General features: G+C 39.7%; 1 protein-coding gene across 1 annotated transcript; it reads left to right on the top strand.

Moving 5' to 3' along the window:
- Window positions 1-829: 829 nt before the first annotated feature.
- Window positions 830-19,243, top strand: LOC109004808 (cell division cycle 5-like protein). Its single transcript, XM_018983498.2, has 4 exons — window positions 830-1,140; window positions 14,749-16,467; window positions 17,130-17,411; window positions 17,938-19,243. The coding sequence occupies exons 1-4, from the start codon at window positions 964-966 to the stop codon at window positions 18,787-18,789; spliced, it is 3,030 nt and encodes a 1,009-aa protein (XP_018839043.2). The 5' UTR covers window positions 830-963; the 3' UTR covers window positions 18,790-19,243.
- Window positions 19,244-21,653: the final 2,410 nt, after the last annotated feature.

The raw sequence follows: 21,653 nt of genomic DNA on the forward strand, positions 1-21,653 counted from the left end.
TTGAATACTTAAAATATCTAATCAAGTTAGACTTCCTTGTTTTTGCAAATAAAATGAGAAAAAATGAAATAAAAGTTAAATAAAATATTGTTAGAATATATATTTTTTTTTATTTTAAATTTTAAAAAAATTAAATTATTTATTTTATTTTATGTTAAAATTTAAAAAAATTATAATAATTATATGAAATGAGATGATAATGATTGTGAAAATAAACTAAGCCTGAGTTCACAAGCATTGCTTTTTAAGATTTGTAATCACAACTTCGTATATTTTATGTCCTTAAAGATTTATGTAAAATGCTTTGTATTAATTAGTTTGACTACAAATTATAAACTTAGAATAATGAATAATATTATTTAATATTAAACTTGCTATTAGTCTTTGCTCCCCATAACATTTTATCTTTTATATTGTGTTTTATTTTTTTTAATTTTACTTTATATCTCAAATTTATCATCTTTGGTCAAATAAATTTTTAATTTTTAATTCAACATCATCTTTCTCATTGCCTATGCTTACTCCCAATGATTTGATCTAGTATTCGATTTTCTAATTCTTTATCCCAAGCAATTTAATTAATAGTAAGGTATTTTAAATTTTTAATAATTTAAAACAAATGCACCAAACTTCTCAAAGGGATTAAATTATAAAAATTAAAAACTCAAAAAAAAGTAAATATTATTTTTATCAAGAATAAAAAAAATAATTAAAAAACAGTGTTAATATGTTTTATTTGTAATATTCATTTAGTTGTATTTTCTCAATGTATTTTAGTGCTCCGTAAAAGAGTGTTTTGTATAATTTCTCATACATAAATATTTCATTTTCCTCTCTCTCTCTCTCTCTCTCACCACTTTCATCTTCGTCGTTTCCTTCTTCTTCTTCCTCAAAGCCCTATAGAGCTTAAAACCCTAGAACACACAGAGAAAAGAAGAGGAGCTATCGCATTAAGGGATCAAGATGAGGATAATGATAAAGGGAGGCGTCTGGAAGAACACGGAGGATGAGATCCTCAAGGCGGCTGTGATGAAGTATGGGAAAAATCAGTGGGCCCGGATCTCGTCTCTCCTCGTTCGTAAGTCCGCCAAGCAGTGTAAGGCTCGTTGGTATGAGTGGCTCGACCCTTCCATAAAAAAGGTAGACTGTTATTTCTAGCTCGGCGACTTTCTCGTATCTCGTTGTGTTTATAATGAAATTATTGTTACTTATCCAAAAGAAAAAATCAGTTTTCTTCTGTTTTTCCCTTTTGGTCACCCTTATTCATGAAAATTTGTAACAAAATTTATTTGCCGCATTGTAGAGCGAAAGTTGAAGTGTGATGCTGTACGGTTCTTTCTCCTCTTTTTGGGAGGGTCATAATAATTCCAATGATAGATTTAGCTGAATTGAGAAGAGTGAGGCAGAGAATAAGAATTGAGTGTTGACTCTTTAAGGGCTTCTTTTTGTTTTAATATTTTATTTCTTTTTTTTTTATAAGTAAAAGAAATGTATTAGATCGAGAAAAGGGCAAGGCCCAAGTGCACAGGGGGTATACATAAGTGCCTAAGTACAAGTTAAGGGCTGCAAAAAGCAGCGTAAAGGTCGTTGAAAGAAGTGCCATTCGGTACAATAGAAGAGGCCCAAAGTAATGATAGAAAAAGTCCCTAAGCCCTTCCGGTGCATGCTCCTTCTCCAACAACGATTATTTCTTTCATTCCAAGTGCATCACATTAGACAGAGGCACCATTTTCCAAATAACCGTGATCTGTCCCTTACCCCGAAGTCCTCTCCAACTTGCCAGAAGCTCTATCACACTTCTAGGCATTACTCATGCCCTACCTAGCCTTGTGAAGATGTCATCCCATAGAACCTTAAGTACTTCGCAATGAAGGAGTAGATGATCCGCTGACTCACTATCGTGTTTGCACATAAAGCACCAGTCTATTAGGAAGTGGCCGCGCCTTCTTAGCTTATCTATAGTCAGAATACTCCCTTGTGATGCTAGCCAAACAAAACAAGCCACTTTTGAAGGAGCTTTAGTCCTCCAAATGCACTTCCAAGGGAATGCGTTGGAGGGTTGTGGCGATAAAACCATAAAAAAAGAACGCGTTGAGAATCTCTTATTCCCTGAGGGTGACCAAAGCAAGCGATCCTCTCCATCAGCATGTATATTTAGCGCATGCAGCGCACTGTTAAAATTAGTAATATCCCCAGTTCCCAATCCTGTGCTGCTCTAATGAATCTCACTGACCACTGTGCGGAGTTGTCCAAATTGTCAACAACTGTAGCTTCATTATCAAACGCAATCCTGAAAAGAGAAGGAAAAGTGGTCTTTAGAGTAACCTCACACCAAGTGTCGTGCCGGAAACTGACTTGAGTGCCTCTACCCACTGCAAACCTACAATTAGCAAGAAAATCTGCCCAGTCATTGCGTATAAATTTCCACAAACCCATGCCATAGATCCCTCTTACTTAATTGGAACACCAACCTCCCCGCATGGACCCATATTTAACATCAATAATCTCCCTCCAAAGAGCATCTCTTTCCCTGTCATACCGCCATAACCATTTACCTAGTAGAGCCTTATTGAAAGTTCTCAAATTACGGATCCCCAAGCCACCATTAGGTAAAGGTGTACTTACCCTATCCCACTTAATTAAATGGAATTTTTTCGTGTCCTCCAAACTGCCCCATAGGAAATCACCGAAGGTCTTCTCTAGTCTATGCGCCACACCTGCGGGCAAGGGGAATAAGGAGAGAAAATATGTGGGTAGATTAGATAGAGTGCTCTTTGGACCAATAAAGACGCTTCCAACCTGCTAGTTTGCGTTCGGTTTCCTCGATAATCCCCTCCCACATTGCCTTGGATTTGTGAGGGGCCCCTAGAGGGAGTCCAAGATACTTCATGGGCAAGGATGACACCTTGCAGCCCAGTAAATCAGCCAATTCGCTTAGGTTTTCAACCACGCCGACTTGTACAATTTCAGATTTTGCAAGATTGACCTTGAGACCAGAGACGGCTTCAAAACAGAGCAAGAGAGCTCCGAGGGAGCGAATCTGATCAGGATCTGGCTCACAAAAAATCAGCGTGTCGTCGGCAAAGAGAAGATGAGAAATTGAGAGATTACCATGAGTGGAGCCACCTACTGAGAAGCCTGAGATGAAACCCCCTTCCACCATTCCATTCAACATTCTACTTAAGACATCCATTACTAAGATGAAGAGGAGTGATGATAAAGGGTCCCCTTGCCTCAATCCCCGAGAACTATTAAAGAAGTCTTTAGGAGTGCCATTCACCAAAATAGAAAAACTGACTGTAGTGATACAATGCTTTATCCATAATATTTTATTTCTAGCGTTATGTTGATTTATATATACATAGTAATGTTATTGTTGAGAGTCAATTTAGAAGATAACTGAAGTGTAGGATTTAGAGATGAAATAAAGAGGCAAACTCAAGTTTGGTTGGCTGTTCATGGGATGCAAACTGTAATTCGTTAATGGTTGAGATTTGATGGAGAATTACTTAAAATCATACTTGTTATTACTTGTCATCACACAATCTTGAAGAGCCGTCTATATATAAAAGCTAAACCCACCCTAAAGAAGTCAAATCCATCAGTAAACACCTTTTTATATATAAAAGCTAAAATAAGACCCAACAGACCAGCAAAGCAGCCCATGTATAGAGATCTGCCTTCATGACCATACTCCCCCCCTCCGGCGCTAGGGGATTGGTGAAATTCATCGTCAAATTTTCAGTGTTTAGCAATCAGATTTTGCATACCATAAACTTGAAACATTAGCATTGCATGGGTTTGCACTTCAAAGTCCTTTTTCTTTTCTTGACTGGAGGCAATGATGATGATAACATAACATCCTTATTTCCTAATCGAGCTGTAAATTGTTCGAGAATGAAACATGATTCATGGGAACTACTATTACAGACAACTTAGCCTTAAATCAATTCACATGGAACACTATTGAGTTAGACTTCTCCACCTCTATGCATTATAGGGGCTAACTAGTAGCTGATTTATCCAAATGTTTTGGTGCTACAGCATGTTTGACCTCTAATTCTTGGCTGCTTTGTTGAAATTTTTACTCCAATTCTTGGCTTCTTTGTTGAAATTTTTATTTTCCAATCAAGTATAGTTTCTCATTTTTGTCATAAGCTAGCTATCTTGGACTTTCATCTTGCTGTTTTTGTATTTCAGCCCTCAACTGATGCTTTTCCTCTTGAAGTTCTTACTGATTTAGGGTGGGTTTGGATAGACAGTTCAGATGAGATGAGATGAGATGAGATGAGATGTTGAAAGTTGAATAAAATATTGTTAGAATATAATTTTTTAGTATTATTTTTATTTTGAAATTTGAAAAAGTTAAATTGTTTATTATATTTTTGTATGGGAATTTGAGAAAGTTGTAATGATGAAATGAGATGAGATGTTTTGTGTATCCAAACCCATCCTTAGTTTTCAGCAACACTTGGCATCCTTTCCACCCTTTCAGCAGCAGTCTTTGTTGTTTCCTTCTTATTACTTATGAAAAAACAGCAGCCTTTGTTGTTTCCTGATAGATATATATATATATATATATATCTATCTATCTTCTCCACACTCATGGACTTTAAAACAATGCCCTCTATGTTTAACAAGAAAATTTTTATTCTATCTCTCCCACAATGGTGAATGTCATGATCATATATCCTAGGTTGACCAACTAAGATGTGTTTGTAAGTCTTACGAGCACATTGATCAAATCGAAGTCACTATAACCCTACTAGATTTTTATTGTTCGATAAGTATAAGCCCTACTAGATAATAGGAACAAGAGAAAGTTGCATTCTTGATGAAGAAGTACCATCTATCCTAGCCACCTCGAATGGATGTGGTTGTGCATGTGGCATTTCACAAGGGGTGTTGACACTATGTTCTGAAAACTTCTCCAATTAATAACGAGCATTTATAGCTTGAGCCACAACAAAGATGAAGTTTCGAATGTAGTTATTCACCTCCAATCTTTGTCCTCTTGTTTAGGTGTAGTAAAATGCACCTGAGAGCTGAAAGAAGAAGCATATAAACTCCATACTCTTCCATATCATCAAAGTCCATAGCACTATAACCAAACAATATCTCTTCATCCTCACTATCAAGTTAATTTAACTCGTCCTCTCAATCCATAACAAATTTGGGATAGTTTGGCTCTAAATTTGACGTAGGACCACTGCAATGAAGGACCTGTAGAAATTAGAATACCTAAGGTTTTATTGGGCAGCATAGTGATTGTAGAGTCTTGGGGTAACTAGGGCTAGGGTTTTGGTGACAAAAGGCTTTGAAATATTAGGGAAGTTAGGGTTTCTAATTATGTAAGGGAAGGGTTGGATTTGGAGATGAAACAAAAGAACAACTTACGGGTTTGGATGGCTTTTCGAGGGCCATGAACAGTAATCTGGGAGTAGCAATTTGGCTTTTTGTGGTTTTTAAGGAGTAGGATTTTAGGGAACAATTACTTGGTTTAATACTCCAAAAATTCCATACACTCTCTCCGCCCCCTTCTTCGTACACTCTCTCATTGAGGATGAGTGTTGTTGTCTAACAACGAGATCATCGTGGTGTACTTGAGACAGATTCTTATAGAATCTAAGGTTTTCAAATTGTCTGAGGAAGGTAGACAATGGATTTGCTTAGCAGAGAGAAGTTGGAAGGTTACAAAAACTCTGATCTTGGAGATGTTCACGGTGAACTGGTTTATTTGAGCCCTTAAGGATTGCTTGACTAGAGATAAAAAGGAATTCTTCGCAACCTCATGGGATGGTAATAGAAGCTACATTGTGCAGAGATGTTCCAATGCTCAAGGTTGATACATGGTGCTGGTGGAATATGGCGGTGGTGGCAGAAGGAATTTTGTCTTCATACCTGAAGGAATGGAGGGGAAAGGGTGGGAAAAAATGACAAAAGCAATGAAGGAAGCTTATGGTAGCTTGGATAAAGGGAGAAAGGATGGTTTTTTAAGATCTCACTATCCTTCATTGCTATGAGAACCTGCTCACGGAGCCAACCTGTTGGAGGCTGAAGCTCGATGGTTTGCCTTTTGAGTCCACTGATATGCAGAGTGCGAGCTGGTTGGAAAGACCTTTTGAAGAAGATGAGGTGCATAAGGTCATTAGCAGCATGGCCAAAAACAAAGCACCTGGGCCAGATGGGTTTTCGATGGGGTTTTTCCAACATTGTTGGGAGATTGTGAAAAGTGATGTTATGCGGGTCTTTATTGAATTCCATGCTTTCCAAAAGTTTGAGAAGTGATTCAATGCGACGTTCATAGCCCTCGTTTCGAAGAAACAGATAGTGTTGGAAGTTGATAATTTCCGTCCCATTAGCCTAGTGAGTGGGGTTTACAAAATTATTTCTAAGGTTCTGGCTAATCGGTTAAGCATGGTAATGGAGCAAATCATTTCAAAGCCTCAAAATGCCTTCGTTCAAGGGAGACAAATACTTGATTCAGTTCTTATTGCCAATGAGTGTTTGGATCAGAGGTTGAATGAGGGAAAACCAAGCATACTATGCAAGCTTGATATAGAGAAAGCCTATGATCATGTAAATTGAGATTTTCTCCTTTACTTACTTGGGAGGTGTGGTTTCGGTAACAGGTGGATTTCATGGATTCGATATTGCATAACTATTGTGCTTTTCTCAGTGCTAGTTAATGGTACTCATGCAGGTTTCTTTAGTTCTCGCGGATTGCGACAAGGGGACCCATTGTCTCCATTTCTTTTCGTTATTGTTATGGAGGCACTTGGCCAGATGGTGAAGGCAGTTGTAGATGGTGGCTTTATAGCTGGTTTTTCAATGGGCAATGGTACTTATGGTTCTGTCATGATCTCACATCTTTTATTTACAGATGATACACTTCTCTTTTGTGAAGCGGAGGTGGGTCAAATCCAAGCTATATGAGCACTTTTGTTTTGCTTCGAGGCCGTGATGGAACTCAAGGTAAACTTGGGCAAATCTGAGATGGTGGCGGTGGGTGTGGTGCCTCATATCAGTATACTAGCAGATATGTTGGGGTGTGAAGTGTCTTCTTTGCCTATGAAATATTTGGACCTCTCTTTGGGGGTCACTTTCAAAGCTAGAGGTATCTAGGAAGGGGTTATTGAAAGAGTGGAAAAACGGTTGGTTGGGTGGAAGCGACTATATCTATCAAAGGGAGGGCGACTTAAACTAATCACTAGCACTTTATCTAACCTCTCAACCTATTTCCTATCTCTATTCCTATTGCCTACGGGGCTGGCGCATCGGATCGAGAAGTTATTCTGGGCTTTCTTGTTTGGTGGTCTAGGGGAGGAAACCAAATTCCATCTTGTTAATTGGAATAAAGTTTGCTCCCCAGTTTTGAGTGGAGGATTGGGTGTGCGCAATTTGAGGACTTTCAATTAAGCGCTATTGGGGGAATGGCCATGGAGGTATCACGTGGAAGGGGAGTCATTGTGGAAGGAAGTTGTAGACTCTAGACATGGAGGCACTTGGGGGGTTTGGTGCACTAATGTAGTGAGGGGGGGTATGGTGTGGGTTTGTGGAGATATATAAGAGGGGGTTGGCAATGCTTTGAAAACAATATTAGATTTGTGGTTGGACAGGGCACTCACATCAGGTTTTGGCAGGATGTCTGGTGTGGAGAGTGTTCTTTGGAAAGGGCCTTCCTAGCTCTCTATAACATTGTTGCTAATTGGGAGGATTCGGTAGCGGATTTGCTTGTGTTTGCCCAAGGCTCTTATCAGTGGCATATTTTATTCACTCGGGATAACCATGATTGGGAATTGTCTACCGTTTGAGAATTTTTTAGCTTTATATACTCCTCAAGAAGATTAACGACACAGGGTGATAGGTTACAATAAAGGTGCAGGGGCAATAAGAAGTTCTCAGTCAAGACATATTATAAAATTTTGGCATCACAAGGTAATGTACATTTCCCGTGGAAAAGCATATGGAGGTCCCGCGTACCTTCCAAAGTGGCTTTTTTTGTGTGGACTGTTGCACTTGGAAAAATTCTAACCACGGATAATTTAAGGAAGATGGGCTTCATTGTGATGGATTGGTGTTATTTGTGAAAACAACATGGAGAATCAGTGGACCATCTATTATTTCATTGTGAGGTGTTCAGAGAGTTATGGAATGGGATATTTAGTAGAGTGGATGTTGTGAGAGTTATGCCGGCAAAGGTGGCTGACCTGCTTGCTTGTTGGAAGGGTCTACAAGGTTGTTCCCAGGTAGCAGCAGCAGCATGAAAGATGATCTCGTTGTGCATTATGTGGTGTACTTGGATGGAAAGGAATGCACGGTGCTTTGAAGATAAGGAGCGAATAATAGCGAAGCTTTAGAATTTTTTTCTACACACTTTACTCCAATGGTTTTCAGCCATTGTCTTAATGGAAATAGTGTACATGAGTTCTTATCTCTAATGTAGCGTTTTGAGAATGTATTTAGGTGTTTTCTATTGTATACTCCCTGTGTACATGGGCTATGCCTATTTTTCATTCATATTAATGAAAATTACTTCTTACTAATAAAAAAAAAAGATCTCACTATCCAACACAGAAAGTGCTGATGAATAATTTGCCTAAGTCCTACGCAGAGGTGGTTCAGTCATTGGGGTTTACTGCTAGCAGTGATGAGACAGAAACAAGTGCTCAGGGAGAAGCAACAACGGTGATACCAAAGGTGAAGGGTAATTCTGGAATTTTGAAGGCAAAGAAGGCAGTTGTTGTGGATGTAGGACGGAGACATGCACAACCTGAGTAATTCTATAAAAATAACTCTAAAATGGTAAAAGGCCCTCTGACCGAGAGAGGACACATGGAAAGGTCTGAAGATCTCCCTCTTCTTAAACAAGATCTGCTATAGTTGAAGAGTTCGGTCAATGTAGTGTATAAGGCCATGGATAGGGGCCTGGGCCTAGGCATGAGCCTGCCACACCTAAGCTTGGACAAACATAGGCCGAGCCAAAGAAAATTTACTTGGGCTGAGAAAGGCAAGGCACCAGCCCAACCCAAACGCTGCAATCTAAGAACCATAGGCCTCCTGTAATGGGCCTGGTGCCCATTATCGGCAAAGACACGCCAACAACCTCCAATCATTGGCCGACGATCACACAGAAGGCATCGCCAGAAGCGGGCAACATGGTGGGAGGAACCCTCGATTGTGGGCTGCCGGATTTGAGGCCGCCAATGGAAAATGAAGCCAAGAATGGCTATCGGGCAATGGAAAAGGGTCAAAAGCAGCCGATGGTCACATAGAACCCATCGCCAGGAGTAGCGACACGGTGAGTGGGCTACTGGACGTTGGCTTGCCAGAGTTGACGTTGACGATGGCGTTAGAAGATGCAACAACCCATTTCCAACATGGAAGTGGCTCTCGAGCAGAGGAAGAGAGGCAGAACAAGGTGGTGTGACCTTCTCTACCAAAGAGGGAAGTCCCACTGATACCTTGTATGCACTAGAACCTCAAAGGTTCACTGAGAAGTCGATGGAGGACAACACCGAGACATTGGGGTTTCAAGATACCCAAATCAAGACTGGCACTTTGGTAATATTCACACCTAGAGTCTTTGAACACAATAACAAGAAGGTGACGGTTGCAGATGAGTTGAATATTGAATTCAAGGATTGGGATGAGCCTACCCCTTTGAATTCAATCATTCCGCAGAAAAACCAGAATTTAGCTTCAGATTGGGTTTTACTTAAAGCCAAGGAAATTCAAATGTGTGTAGGACTCCCGTGCATTGGCTTTGAAGATCAGTTTTTGGCTCTTCTTGCTGCAATCGAAGTCCAATTTGGGCATGAAATGCCACTCAGACAAGAAGAGTGAAAGGGAATTGAAGTGACTTACTTGTTCAATGAGTTATGAAGGAAGTGCAAGTCGTGGTGGGATGAAGGGTAGGGCAAAATCGGTGGTTTTATGAAGCTAAAAATAGTCTCGAGGAATATAAGGGGGTTGAATGAGATAGAGAAGCACACCAAAGTTAAAAAGCAGTTGCGTGGCTGGAAAGCGGATGTGGTATGTTTACAAGAGACAAAAATGAAACTCATCTCCCTTACCATAATATGGAGTTTGTGGAATTGTTGTCATGTGGGATGGTTGTATTTGCCCTCAAAGGGGGCTTCGGGAGGTATTTTGGTAATGTGGGATAAAATGGTGGCGGAAAAAACGAACGAGTGTGTGGGGGAATATACAGTGGCTACTTCTTCCAAGAATGTCGAAGATGGTTATCAATGGTCTTTCTCTGGTGTTTATGGTCCTAATTCTAGTATCGAGAGAAGAAGCTTGTGGGATGAATTGGTTGGACTTTGTAGCCTATGGAGCTTTCCTTGGTGTATAGGGGGAGATTTTAATGTCACACGTTTTCCAAGCGAAAGGGTAGGAGGTCCTAGCTCTAGTTCAGCAATGGCAGATTTTTCCGACTTTATCTATGAGCAAGGACTTCTAGACATCCCTCTAGTTGGTTGCAATTTCACATGGTCCAGCAATAGAGAATATTCAGCTTGGTCAAGACTTGATAGATTCCTCATTTCGCCCGAGTGGGGAGCGCACTTTCTGGAGCTAATCAAGAAACGGCTCCCAAGGTTGTGTTCGGATCACTTCCCCATTCTCATTGATTGTGGAGGCATTCAGGGAGGTAAAAGATATTGTAAGTTTGAAAATATGTGGCTGAAGTCAGAAAAAATTGTTGAGAGAGTTAGACAGTGGTGGTCAACCTATCTTATACAGGGCAACCCTAGTTATGTGCTGGCCTGCAAGCTAAAAGCCCTCAAGGAGGACTTGAAAAAGTGGAATGAGCAGATTTTTGGAAATGTGGAACATCGAAAAAAGTCCCTCTTCGATGAATTATAAGTTTTGGAGGATGTGGAGCAGGAGAGGGGTCTCACAGAAGAAGAGAAGAATCACAAACAGCAAGTGACATCGGATATTGAGGGGATGGCTTTAATGGAAAAAACTTCATGGTGACAAAAATCGAGGGCTTTATGGCTAAAAGAAGGGGATAAATGCACCAAGTTCTTCCATTGCATGGCTAACTCGCATAGAAGGTACAATGTCATTGAGTCATTATCAGTAGATGGGAGGATACATCGAATTTGTCTGAGATCGTGGATCATATTACTAACTTCCATGAACAATTACTTTCAGAACAATCCTCTTGGAGACCACGCGTGGAAGGTCTTATTTTTTAGTTGCTTGATCACCATGAAGCAAGTTGGCTAGAGAGATCATTTGAGGAGGCGGAGGTTTGCAAGGTGGTGCGAAGTATGGCAGGTGATAAAGCTCCAGGTCCAGATGGGTTCACTACGGCTTTATTTAAGGCATGCTGGGAAGTAGTTAAAGATGACATCATGAGCTTCTTCCACATGTTTCGTGAACGAGGTACGTTCGAAAAAAGCCTTAATTCATTGGTGGAGATTAAGGATTTTCGCCCTAATAGCTTAGTGAGTGGAATGTACGAAATTCTTTTCAAGGTTTTGGGTAATAGATTGAGTACGATAGTGGAGATCATTTCCAAGCCCCATAATGCCTTCATACGAGGTTGGCAAATCCTTGATTTTGTCCTCATTGTCAATGAATGCTTGGTGAGTCGCATCAAGTCGGGTGTTCCAGGGTTATTGTGCAAACTTGACATGGAGACGGCATATGATCAAGTAAATTGGATTTTTTTTGTTACACATGCTTGAGAGGTGTGGCCTTGGAGGGAATTGGTTTTCTTGGATCAAATTTTGTATATCCACAGTACGCTTCTCCATTTTGGTGAATGGTACTCCAAGGGGCTTCTTCAGAAGCTCGAGGGGATTGAGGCAAGGTGATCCCCTATCCCCACTACCTTTTGTTTTTATAATGGAAGCTTTTAGTAAAATGATTGTAAGTCTTGTGGGAGGTGGATTTCTATCTGGCTTTGTAGTAGGGGAGGCAAGAATCAGCACAATTGAGATGACTCACCTCCTATTTACAGATGATACTCATGTATTTTGTGGTGCTAGTCACAATCACATTCAAGCTTTGGGTGCTCTTCTACTTTGTTTTGAAGCGGCATCAAGATTGAAAGTGAATCTTGCCAAGGCGGAATTAGTTCCTGTTGGAAATGTTCCAAGTGTTTTAAGCTTTGCCAACATTTTGGGGTGCAAAGTCTCCACCTTGCCAATGAAGTATCTCAATCTTCCCTTGGCCTCCTTCAAGTCGCAGTCCATCTGGGACAGGATGTTGGAAAAAATGGAGTGGAATCTGGCGAGTTGGAAGATGATTTATTTGTCCAAAGGTAGTAGAGTTACGTTGAGAAAAAGTACTATTTCCAATCTATCTACATACTTTTTATCTCTTTTTCCAATACCATGCAAGGTGGTTAATCGGTTAGAGAAGTTGCAACGAGATTTCCTATGGGGGGGAATAGATGAAGAATTCAAGTTTCACTTGGTGAATTGGGCTACAGTTTGTACCCCAATACGTGAAGGCAGGCTGTGAATTTGTAATTTGTTGGTTTTTAACAAGGCTTTATTGGGTAAGTGGCTATGGAGATACCATGAGGAAAGGGGAGCTTTGTGAAGAGTTATCATATATTTAAAATATGGTGGATTGTGGGGAGGATAGTGCTCGAATGAGGTGAGCAGACCTAAGGGGTGGGGCTTTGGAAACACATCCGAAGAGGTTGGACAAACCTCCATCGATACACACGTTTGGCAGTTAGGGATGGTTCTAGAATTAAATTCTGGACTGATGTGTGGAGATTAAGACCTCAGGGAAGCTTATCCAACAATTTATAGCATCGCACAAAGACAGGAGGCTTTAGTAGCAGACCTCATGGACCTTTCTAGTGGCTCTCCTCAATAGAATATCACGTTCCTTAGAGCTGCCCAAGACTGGGAAATTGACACTTTTATAGATTTCTTTAATCTGGTGTATAGTAGAGTGAATGGAGGAGCTGATACGATTTTGTGGTCACCATCCAAGAAGGGAAGATTAACTGCACAGTCGTATTATATGTCCCTTATGAAACATTCTACAAGCCCATTCCCATGGAAGAACATATGGAGGACCAAGGCCCCCCCTAAAAGCCTCTTTCTTTGTATGGATATTGGTGTTATATGTGCAAAAACAGTGAAAGAGTCGGTGGATCATTTATTACTGCATTGTGACATAGCCATGACTTTGTGGATTGATATATTTGCTAGAGTAGGGCTCATTGGGTGATGCCATGAAGGGTTGTGAATTTTTTGGCCAGCTGGCAAGGCATTCGAGGTACCACTCAAATTGCAGCTATATGGAAGATGATACCTATATGTCTATGGTGGTGCCATATGGATGGAGAGTAGAACTTTATTTTTTCATACTCTACTTCATTGGTCGATTGTAATAGACTTTAATGGATGAACATACATGATTTCCTTGTATCTTTACACTCATGCATAGGTGTCACTCTTGTATATGTCTATTGTACTTGGCTTTGTCTATTTTATTAAAATTCTTATTTACTGATAAAAAAAAAAAAGGATTTCAGGGAACAATATGTCTAAACTCTAATCTAGTCCTTGTTGGACTTTGTTAGGAACAGTGGCGGAACCAGAAATTTATTGTAGGGAGGGCCGAGCAAAGCTAAAATTATAATAAAATATTTTTTATTCTATTTTTGAGTCAAAATAATTTATAAGATCAAAATAATTTTATAGAGGAGGTTAAGATAATTTTTTAGAGAAAAAACCAATACAATATGAGATAATATAATCCTATTAAATCATAAAAAGACTAATACATATTAATTTTTTTTCCAAACCATGGCCCCCCTGCCACTGTGCAGGTCCGCCACTGGTTAGGAAGTTGCTTGGAAGTTCAAAGGCGTGTAGGAATAAGAGATGATAGATAAACTTATGCATTGCACTTATGGTTCCTCAACATCTCATCTTGGAACCAATGAGACTCCAATTGTACCATTGACTGATCCTTTTGAAGTATAGGCCTAGATGTGGCTTGGACCTCCCTTGGGGCACCAATTGTACCATGGATTAGTACTTTTGGAATATAGGTCCAGATATGGCTTGGGCCTCCCTTGGGGCATTACACAACCTCGTGAGCAATCTTTGCCAAAAATTTATTTAACCACATTATTCAATGAGTAGAAATCATTACATCCACTGTCCACACAAACACTCTCTCTCTCTCTCCACATGGGTGTCTAATGCCTAGACCTTTATAGACTCTGACTCCTTGGGCTTTGACTACTAAGTTCTGAGTACATAACTCGTAAACCCTTTAAGGACCCAATAACATAATATAACTTCAAATGAAACCCAAGGACCCAAAAGTATAGCCCATCCAGAATTCTGGAAATTACAGATTGAGCCTGGACTCTTGAAATTGAAGAACAAATTACAGATTGAGCAACAAAAGTAGCCTATGTGCAGTATTGAGTAGGTCCTACATCAAATTTAGGCTATAATTTTGAAATATTTTGGTAACAAGCTTGCTTATCCGGGAGATTTTAGCCGCCTGCATCAATGTACGAGGTTTGTTATGGGTTTTGTTCTGTGTCTCTGTACTATCTCAACAGAAAATGGATCTATGGGTGCTTGTGCAGTATGCTTGCATATTTCTTCATTATCTGTAGGGTTGTTTTCCATCCACATTGGATTTTAGTTTTCCTACTTTGTTCAGTTTATATTTTCTTTTATGACAAATTTTCAGTTTATTGAAACCTTTCTGGAAGTGATGATTTGATCTTCATGCTTATTGCAGACTGAGTGGACCAGAGAGGAGGATGAGAAACTGCTACATCTTGCAAAACTCATGCCCACACAGTGGAGAACAATTGCCCCGATTGTTGGTCGTACTCCATCCCAGTGCCTTGAGCGGTATGAGAAACTCCTCGATGCAGCTTGTGCTAAGGATGATAACTATGAAGCAAGTGAGGACCCTCGGAAATTGCGTCCAGGAGAGATTGACCCAAACCCCGAGTCGAAGCCTGCACGTCCAGATCCCATTGATATGGATGAGGATGAAAAGGAAATGCTTTCTGAGGCACGAGCCCGGCTAGCCAACACCAAGGGAAAGAAGGCAAAGAGGAAAGCCAGGGAGAAACAACTTGAGGAGGCTAGGAGGCTTGCTTCTTTACAGAAAAGGAGAGAGCTGAAGGCTGCCGGAATTGACACTAGGCAACGCAAAAGGAAAAGGAAGGGCATAGATTATAACTCCGAGATTCCATTTGAGAAGAAGCCTCCTCCAGGCTTTTACGATGTTGCCGATGAGGATAGACCAGTGGAGCAGGCCCAGTTCCCTACCACAATTGAAGAACTTGAAGGGAAAAGGAGAATGGATATGGAAACACAACTAAGAAAGCAAGATATTGCAAAGAATAAAATTGCACAAAGGCAGGATGCCCCATCAGCTATACTACAAGCCAACAAGTTGAATGATCCAGAAACGGTTAGAAAGAGGTCAAAACTTATGCTTCCTGCACCACAGATTTCGGACCATGAATTGGAGGAAATTGCAAAGATGGGTTATGCTAGTGATATTCTTGTGGGTAGTGAGGAACTTTCTGAAGGGAGTGGTGCAACACGTGCTCTTCTTGCAAATTATTCCCAGACACCACAGCCAGGAATGACACCCCTACGAACTCCACAAAGAACACCAGCTGGTAAGGGTGATGCTATTATGATGGAAGCAGAAAATCTAGCCAGGTTGAGGGAGTCTCAGACACCATTATTAGGGGGACAGAATCCAGAGTTGCACCCTTCAGATTTTTCAGGGGTTACTCCTAAGAAAAGGGAGATCCAAACGCCAAACCCTCTGCTAACTCCTTCAGCCACTCCTGGAGGTGTCAGTCTTACTCCTAGAATTGGCATGACACCATCAAGAGATGGATATTTTAATATGACCCCAAAGGGAACACCAGTCAGGGATGAGCTCCATATTAATGAAGATATGGATGTGCAAGATAGTGCCAAACTTGATCAAAGAAGGCAAGCTGATTTGAGAAGGAACTTGCGATCAGGTCTAATCAATCTTCCACAGCCGAAGAATGAGTACCAGATAGTTATGCAGCCGGTTTTAGAAGATAATGAAGAACCAGAGGTGAAGATTGAAGAGGATATGTCTGATAGGATAGCTAGAGAAAAGGCTGTGGAAGAGGCACGTCAGCAGGCATTACTTAGGAAGAGATCAAAAGTACTGCAGAGGGAGCTCCCTAGACCTCCTGCTGCTTCATTGGATCTAATTAGAAATTCTCTTATTAGAGCAGATGAAGACAAGAGCTCCTTTGTTCCTCCTACATCCATTGAGCAGGCTGATGAAATGATAAGAAAGGAGCTTCTAAGCTTACTAGAGCATGATAGTGCTAAGTATCCACTTGAAAAGAAACTGACCAAGGAGAAAAAGAAAAGTGTTAAGCACTCTGCAAATGGACCTGGTTATGTCCCTGAGATAGATGGTTTTGAGGAAGATGAGCTGAAAGAGGTATGGATTCAGTTTAGCTGTATCACGTAGGTTATTGTTTTCTTCACTGCAAAAAAAGGAAGCGCCTTGTTTAAGTGATTCTATCCCCATCTCCAAAGCTATCATTAATGCAGAATTGAAACTGTCATCTTTTATATTTGGATTTGTAAGGGTCTATTTCAGATGATTCTATGAAGGAGCTGTAAGGGAATGTATTGGTAACCTCTCTTATACTATAAGATGTGTATATTATAATATAAACTTCAAAAATAAATAGAAGGTAAATATTTTGGGAATGCATGAAATAGTTTTTTTGGTGTCTCCTAAACATGTGTCGATCACACTTTGGAAGCTCGGGCTGAAAGAACATATCGGCGACACTCAAGACAAATTTATAACATACATGCTTCTTTCTGTATTGGATCTAAATTTTGTGTGCTTGTCAATATTTTTGAGGTAGATATTGTAAACTCTAGTTAGGTTATTCTCATGTATACTCCCTGTCTACTTGGGCTTTGCCTACTTCTATGAATAAAATTTCTTGATTACCTATCAAAAAAAATATTTTTGAGGTAGATAAAGTATATTCTTGTGCCTCAGTATTCTATTTTTTTAGAGAGGACCTCTGAGCATGTCTGGGAATTAGTAACTTGCAAACTTCTAAGAAAAATTGTTGTCAGCAGGCTGATACTTTGATAGGGGAAGAGGCTCGGTATCTTCGCCTGGCAATGGGGCATGAAAATCAATCCCTTGATGAATTTGTTGAAGCACACAGTACTTGCCTAAATGATCTCATGTACTTTCCTACCCGTAATGCTTACGGTCTCTCAAGTGTTGCTGGAAACATGGAGAAGCTTGCAGCTTTGCAGAATGAATTTGAAAATGTGAAGAAGAAGATGGATGGTGATAAAGCTAAGGCAGAAAGCCTTGAGAATAAGGTCAAAGTTCTCACACATGGTTATGAGGTATGTGGCCCATGACGCTAAATCTTTGTTTCTGGCGTCTTTTTGCTTTAATTCTGCTTCCTCCATAGCATGATTTTGGCTGAAATATGTTTGGACTTGTTCCCTGTTAACCTTGGAACCTTTTTTATTATACCTCCCATAACTGTACTTGCATGTTTACTTGCAAAAAAAAAAAACTGTACTTTCATGTGTGTGCGCGCACTCACATATTTGCAGTGAACTCCTCTATATTGGGGCAGAAATGTCTTTCAAAATGTGAAATATTATTCTCCAACAAAAATTTGCCAAGATGGAAAAGGTGAACATATATTTCAATGTAGTTCCAAAAGCACATATAAACGATCTCTTAATCAAGCTCATGGAGCGTTCCCCTGTTAATGATATGCAGACTTGACTTATAGATCCATTCTTTTTCCTCTGTTAATAATATGGGAACTTTACTTGGAGATCCATTGTTTTTCAGTCATACTCGGTACTTAACATCAACCTGATAATATTATTAAATTTATGGATGTTGTGATTTCAGACACGAGCTAAAACAGCTCACTGGCCAAAGATTGCGGCAACCCTCAAACAGATGGACACTGCTGCAACAGAACTTGAGTGTTTCAGAGCTTTACAAAAGCAAGAGCAATTAGCAGCTTCACACCGGATAAATAGTCTCTGGGAGGAAGTTCAGAGGCAAAAGGAGCTGGAACGAACTTTACAGATGCGATATGGAGATCTTGTGGCAGAATTAGATAGGACACAATACCTCATGGAGAAATACAGAGTACAAGCAGAAGAGCAAGAGGCAATTGCTGCCAAGAATCATACGCTTGAGTTAGCTAAGGCTGCAGAAGATCAGACTCTTGCGCAGAGCATCGTGACGGATACACCTATCCTGTCTACAGATCCAATTGATGGAAATGCTGTACAGCAAATGGATGCCAAACAAGAACTTGCTTATGCAAGTCCAAAATCTGATATGGATGTCGATGCCCAGAATGAGCATCCACAACTGTGCATGGTTGAAAATTTTCCTACTAGCAGCCCTACTGCTGTGGAGCAAGAGGCCACCACACCAGTACAAGGTAACACTTCTGAAGGTACCGATATTCAGCTCTCCCTTCCAGGTAGAGATAACCCTAAGGCAGTTCCCGGCATGGTGACAGCTATTGACTCAGGTGATGGGGCTGCTGGAGCCAATATAACTACTGAGGTTACTAAAGAAAATCCATATTCTGGGGATCCACAAAACGTAGCAGAAGCGGTGAGCCTTGATGGTGGCTTGAGCAAGCAAGAAGATTGTGTCCCAGAAACTGCTGGCAATGATAGTTGTGATGGCGGGGATGCCATGCAGGTCTCTGCTGGTGACGGGGGGCACACCGATAATTAAACACCAAATGTGTTATTAAAGGTTGAGGAGAATTAGCTTCACCTGGATGTTGATTTTACCGATAGTCCAATTGAAAATGGCAGATACAAATGCCAATAACAAGAGGTCATGGCAAAGTTGGATGGCTGTTGAATTTTACAGTTCTGGGTAATTGGACTCCTCAATCGAAGTATCTATTGCTGTTGAAGGGGCAAACTGCATGGTAACCGGCACCTTTGGTACTTGGTCTATACTCTATTTCTCATAGTTTTGTCTCGTGTTTGTACCAAAACTGGAAATTATTCTCTACTGTTTTTTGTGAAAGCATGCACCAAGAAGAGAGTGAGGGTCTGGTAAGAACATAAACTGGTGAAGGATAATATCTTAGTTCGGGCATGTTCACTGTTCAACTTTTTTTAATTGAGAAACTACTGAAGATTTTCCCATAACATGCTAGTTTCGATTGTTTCAGCTATCTATATACTTGGTTTTGCATTTTGCCTAGGGTTAAATGTTAAAATGGTGTTAGGATTTTACACTTTTTATTAAGAGAGAGAGAGAGAGAGAGAGAGAGAGAGACTTGTAGAGTTTCGTATTTATCAATTATGAGTTTGGCTATTATTAGCATTTAGCAATGAAAAATTCTTCTTATCAGCTACTATTTACAATTTCACACTTCACAATATATGAAAAACACCTTCATACTCTATGAAAATCACTCACACACCTTATGAAAAGCTATAGGTGTGAGATGTGAGAGTGAATAGTAGCTAATGCATAATAAATTTCTATTAGTGATAAGGTCCTTGTGAATACGAAATAAAAATAAATAAATTTAGTCGAAACGTGTCATGTTTTGAAAATTGTTAAAAACTCAAAATACATGTCCTTGTGGACATATCTTCCATGTAGGATGCATATATAGTCATTAAAATAAAATGGGATGTCAAATAACCACTTGATTTTTACAAAAAAATTACTAAAAAATAATTGTCACTCCCCTTCAGGGAGGGGCTGGTGGAGGGGGAGAACCCTTAATTCCTTCCATCACCCACCCCCATTGAAAAGATTGATGGTAGCTTGGTGTGAGCATTGAGCCACCCCTGAGGCTGTGGAGACCAAGACTACTAGATTCAACGTTGATAAACTTCCTTGAGTTCGGGTATTATATATCTACGTTTCTCTTATATATTTGTCCACTCCTGAGTCTTGACCGTAGATGGCAAGCTTAATTACCTTAACTACTCACTCTGATCTTTACCTTTAGCTCGGCTTGTAGCCAAAGTGTAAGAAGCATTATAAGTCACAACCTGATCAATATATGAGAGATTAGAGTGTTGGGAAACTGATATTTAGGAGATCGTGTAAGGAGATCGAAAGGCCACTTGTACAAGAATCTAATTTAAAGAGAGATCACAATTAAACACAACATACAAACTCTTACAAAAATTTAATGTTGTCCATAACAATCACATATTTTGTAAGCAGGCTTGATCGATACCTACTCAAGCGACCCCAACGATTGACTATTATTTAAAAACAGTAAACCATAGTCCTGCAAACTATCTAAATATATAAAGTAATCATTCATACAATCTTGAAATGTGCAAATGCCTTACAATTATTTTGAAAAAAATGAGGTCTATTATTAAAAAATTAATTTTTTTTTTGCGGATTCAATATTTACTCTTTTTTTTTTTAAATTACACGACATTTGAATACTCCACGACTATAAATATAATTTTTCAAATATATAATGTCATCCTGACCAAATGATGCATAAAGTCAATAAATAAAATATATATTAAAAAAAAAACATGTTTTTCTAAAACGTTCACATGCACTTTGCGGAGGACGTTCTTTCTCCGCGAATTCGACATTGATCATGAGGAAAATACAAAGCAGATATGTAGTGAGAGAGAGAGAGAGAGAGAGAGAGAGAGAGTTCACATCTGACACCATACCCAATTAATTAGTGAGTTATTTGCAGACTTATCATCTGAAAATAAGATCAAAAGTTTACTTATAAAATTAATATATATCATTGTATGGCTAATTCTCATCCAATCTGATCTTCTGCAAAAGGTTCCCCACACGTTTTCTTGCTTGTATTATTCATCATTCCCTGAAAGTTATGTATGTCTGTTTCTGTATGTTTGGCTCGCTCTCTCTCTCTCTCCTCTCTCTCTCTCTCTCTCTCTCTCACACACACACACTTTATCTGTCCAACCACATACAATTGGTGAAAACGCAGCGTTTTTAAGGTGTTTCATTGTGATCGCAGCTACTTGTTACGACGACGACGACGACGACATGGCTTGTGGCAACTAGAACTAGAATAGGAACACCAACAACATAGTACTGCATGTATATATACAGAAGCTGAGAAGCATACATATACCAACATGACAACTAACCTGTCCTGAACTGACAATTAAAACAAAAAAGGTCAAAGACTCGAAACACCGCGTACTTTCTGAAAGCAGACAGAACTTCCAGTTTTAATCTACAACATGATATTTTAAATGACATTATAAAGCTTCCAAATCTCCACGAGTAGTAGTGCAGTATTCCTACTCATCTGATCGTTGCCTCAGATCCTGGCCTCTAAACTCTAACTTGAACTGTTTGTTCCCCCACCATGGAAAGGTTATTGAGCACAGATTAAAAGATCATGATCATGTTGATGGATGCTTTGGCTGCATAGTGATCTTCTTGATCAACTTCTGGACAATGCATGAGAAGATCCGACGCTTGATGCTTCCTCTCTTCGGGGGAACAGCACGACTAATATTCTTCTTTGATTTCATCTTTGGCTCTTGAATTTGGAAATTGATGCTGACCACTCTTCTTTGGTCCATCTTCATCATCATCAAGATCCAAGC

The sequence above is a fragment of the Juglans regia genome, chromosome 10 (assembly GCF_001411555.2).
Source record: "Juglans regia cultivar Chandler chromosome 10, Walnut 2.0, whole genome shotgun sequence".
In the NCBI taxonomy this organism is placed as follows: Eukaryota; Viridiplantae; Streptophyta; class Magnoliopsida; order Fagales; family Juglandaceae; genus Juglans; species Juglans regia.

What these genes read in the sequence shown, in the direction of transcription:
- LOC109004808 (XM_018983498.2), top strand. Translation starts at nt 964, where the DNA reads ATGAGGATAATGATAAAGGGAGGCGTCTGGAAGAACACGGAGGATGAG. An exon ending in TCGACCCTTCCATAAAAAAG is followed by an intron (nt 1,141 to 14,748) that starts GTAGACTGTTAT and finishes TGCTTATTGCAG; the next exon opens with ACTGAGTGGACCAGAGAGGA. An exon ending in TTCTCACACATGGTTATGAG is followed by an intron (nt 17,412 to 17,937) that starts GTATGTGGCCCA and finishes TTGTGATTTCAG; the next exon opens with ACACGAGCTAAAACAGCTCA.